Below are 3,453 nucleotides of genomic sequence, written 5' to 3' on the forward strand. Positions count from 1 at the left end.
TTCAAAACGCAATTCCTTAATGGCGATCTTCATAGGAATTCATACAGATTTTAATTGATTTTGGTAATCTTTACACTCCAGAATCCTTATTTAAGATAATCAGGTAGAGTGATGAGTTAACTTTTTATTATTTATAGCAGTTACTGTCCTTATGTTCAATTCAAGGGCTTATCATATTAACCTATATACCGGTAAAATAAGAGAGAATGGCAAATACGTACAGAAGCTTAAAACTTTAAAATCAGGAACTACAGAAATTGATATCTTAAATTTGAAATTTACTAAACCAAAAGTCATAATTGTTGTTAATCTAAAGATTAATTATTAAAGTATGTGTTTAACGCGAAATCATTAGACTATCTAGTCAAAAGCAACGAAAAACAGTTGTACTGCTTTTCCTCTTCTGAAATTCACAATGAAGCTTTCAACAGGAAGCAAATGATTACACCTTATTAACTGATCAAGCGCAGACCAGTTAAGATGGATAGTTATATATATCACCTCCCCGTGAGTTTTACTGATTCAATCATGAGTTTTTGTTGACCCTCTGTTACAAAATATCTTTTCACAGAAGTCACTATTCCAACTAAATAGTTTGGTTTGTGTTATTACATTTTTCTTCTATTCCAGAATATATAAATGGAGGAAGAAGAAGATTCAAGAAAGATGTCTGCGACATACGTAAGAAGTACCAAGGAAAGCACAGTAGATTTAAGTGACATAACAGAGGAGTTTCTAACATGCCCTATTTGCACCGAGGAGTTCGCGGATCCGCGGATGTTACCGTGCCTGCATTCTTTCTGCCATCATTGCATCTCAGATTACATTGTTGAAAATACACGTGAAGTAAAATCAGCCAAGTCTTTCGCGTGCCCTGTTTGTCAGGCAAACGCTGACGCCATCAATCCAACGAATTCGGTACAAACATGGGCAGACGACCTTCCTGTAAATAACTTTATTTTTGGCCTGATTGATGCAATTCAGCTACGGACAGGCGATCGACAGTGTGACCCTTGTAAGAAAATGGATAAATCAAATATGGCTACCATTTGGTGCCATCAGTGTGGCGAGGCAATGTGCGACTCGTGTACGGGACTACATAACAGTATGAAATACTCAACGGGGCATATCACCTCAGATATAGACGAAGTGAAACAAACTCCAGTGAAAACTACTCAATTGAGGTTGCAATGTCCGAAACATGAGGCAAAGTTCTTAGATTATTATTGTTCCGATCATGGAGAGGTATTGTGTACGTCATGCGTGACGTCAAATCATAGAGACTGTAAGAGCGTACAATTTGTGAGTGAAGCTGCTGCCACGCTGAAGCATGATGGGAAATATATCTTGGATAACCTTTCCAAAATTACGGAATGGTCTGTTCGAGTTATGGAAAACAGAAAACAATGTTTAAAGGATATTCAAGGAGCGGCAGATTCGGTGAAAGACCAAATTAAAAGCATACGAAATAGAGTTAACGCTATTCTAGATGTACAGGAGAAAAAGATGATTGCAGAACTCAAACAACACGAAGTGGAGGAGGCTGAACAGTTCGAAAAAGAAAAGAATCGTTGTAAGGAAATTATAAGCATCACAAGGAATGCGAACGCTCTCTTGAAAAATTCACTCAAACACGGGACTGATACCGACGTCTTGTCTTGTATGGCCAAAATAAAATCGGCAACGCGAAAACACGAAAAAGAGGTCAGAGATCTATGTAAGCGGCTCAATACCGTCCAAATTGAGTTTCGTGAAGACGATTCGATAAATGAAATGCTGGCACGTCTTGCTGAAGAGGTTGGACATTTTTCCGTGTCACGACAGACAGTCAATATTCCTCCTTCGTACCACGTGAGGGCAGATACAATATTTATCACACAGAATGAAGACGATGACGAAGAAGATGATGAGGTTGAGCAAAATATGTCAAAACATTCAACTCCATTTGGTGGCAAAGGGTCGTCTGCAAGCAAAATATCAAAACCCTCACATTCAACTATTAAAGGAGCTAACTCGGCAAGGACAAGTGGGAAAAGTTCTGTTAATTCGAAAAGAAGAGGATCCCAATATCACAATTTTAAAGGTCAAGGTAATTCATCAAAACCCTTTTTGTATTCTGCTTCAGCTCGGGGTTCTCCGAAAAAGGGAAAGATATACTCATCTCAGTTACTGCCTATTCCTTCCTCAAGAATGAAAGAAGATAGTGATAGAACTCAGGAAACATCATCTGAAAGTACAAATTGTTCACCTCAGCCAACAGCATATCGTCTCAGTGGGACAACTCGAATAAGTGGAGATATCTCAGCACGTGTCAACTACACACCAATATCACCGGGAAAACTGCCGGCTGTTCGGAAAGGAGCCATTAAACGAGCACTCCCAGATACTACCTTTGTAGCCCGCACACCAAATGACCGTGATAATGCATGTTTGACGGGCGCCACGTTTTTATCCGATGGAAAAATTGTTCTTGTCGACCAAGTTCATCGAAAGATAAAGCTATATGACGACATGCAACGATGGGTTTCTGAGAAAGTCTTGTCAGCACGGCCTTATGATATAACTGAAATTGCACCTTTCGAAATAGCAGTCACTATTCCCAAAGAAAAACGTGTTTTAATTTTATATGTGCGCAATCCAGAAATATCTGTTTCGTCAAGTTTTCAGACAGGATCAAAATGCTGGGGAATAAGTTCATCTCAAGGCACTATTGCAGTTTCTTGTTACACCGCTCCACCATGCGTCAAATTGATGACCCGCGACGGCAGAGAAATTAAGACAATTAACGCTGATCACTACGGTCATCAGTTATTTTTCTTTCCCGAATATGTAGCGTTCGATAAAATAGGGGAAACGTTGTACGTTACAGATAGGTATAAAAAGTCCGTCATTTCCGTGACCGTCCGTGGTGAGAAACGATGGGAATTAAAACCACATTCTCTGAAGGCACCACGTGGAATTACTGTACACGGTACACGCGTGTACATCGCTGGGAGTAGATCTCACAATATCTGTGCTATAACGACTATGGGAGAAATGTTGGGTGACGTCATCAAGCAGAACCTGTCGTCACCGCACAAAGTCTGTCTGAACTCACAAGGGGACACAATGCTTGTGACACAGCATGCTATAACATTGATACCCGTTGAGAAAAACACTGTCAAGCTGTTCAAACTACAAACAGATTGGCGGGAAAACTTTACTGACACCGATTCAAAATTTTCAGATTTAGTTGAATGACTCTAATTTCTAAAACGTATTTATGATATTTGTCATACATTAATTACATAGATATTAATTAATTTATACCCGTCTTTCATAACATATTCACATTTCTTAATCAAGCTTTTCATGGCAATTAATAACGATACATTAATGCGCCCCATTAATGCCACTGTGGTTTATTTGTTAAGATCCAAATGTTTCTTTGAAATGACTCTGTAGTTTAAATGT

At 39.0% G+C, this 3,453-nt stretch overlaps 1 protein-coding gene across 1 annotated transcript; it reads left to right on the top strand.

Annotated features, from left to right (window-relative positions):
* LOC134680979 (uncharacterized) lies at positions 1 to 3,453 on the top strand. Its single transcript, XM_063540304.1, has 2 exons — positions 1 to 103; positions 631 to 3,453. The coding sequence occupies exon 2, from the start codon at positions 640 to 642 to the stop codon at positions 3,238 to 3,240; it is 2,601 nt and encodes an 866-aa protein (XP_063396374.1). The 5' UTR covers positions 1 to 103; positions 631 to 639; the 3' UTR covers positions 3,241 to 3,453.

The sequence above is a fragment of the Mytilus trossulus genome, chromosome 8 (genome assembly GCF_036588685.1).
Source record: "Mytilus trossulus isolate FHL-02 chromosome 8, PNRI_Mtr1.1.1.hap1, whole genome shotgun sequence".
Classification (NCBI taxonomy): domain Eukaryota; kingdom Metazoa; phylum Mollusca; class Bivalvia; order Mytilida; family Mytilidae; genus Mytilus; species Mytilus trossulus.

Bases quoted from the DNA above. Each gene is read 5' to 3' on its own strand.
- LOC134680979 (XM_063540304.1), top strand. From the start codon at position 640: ATGGAGGAAGAAGAAGATTCAAGAAAGATGTCTGCGACATACGTAAGA.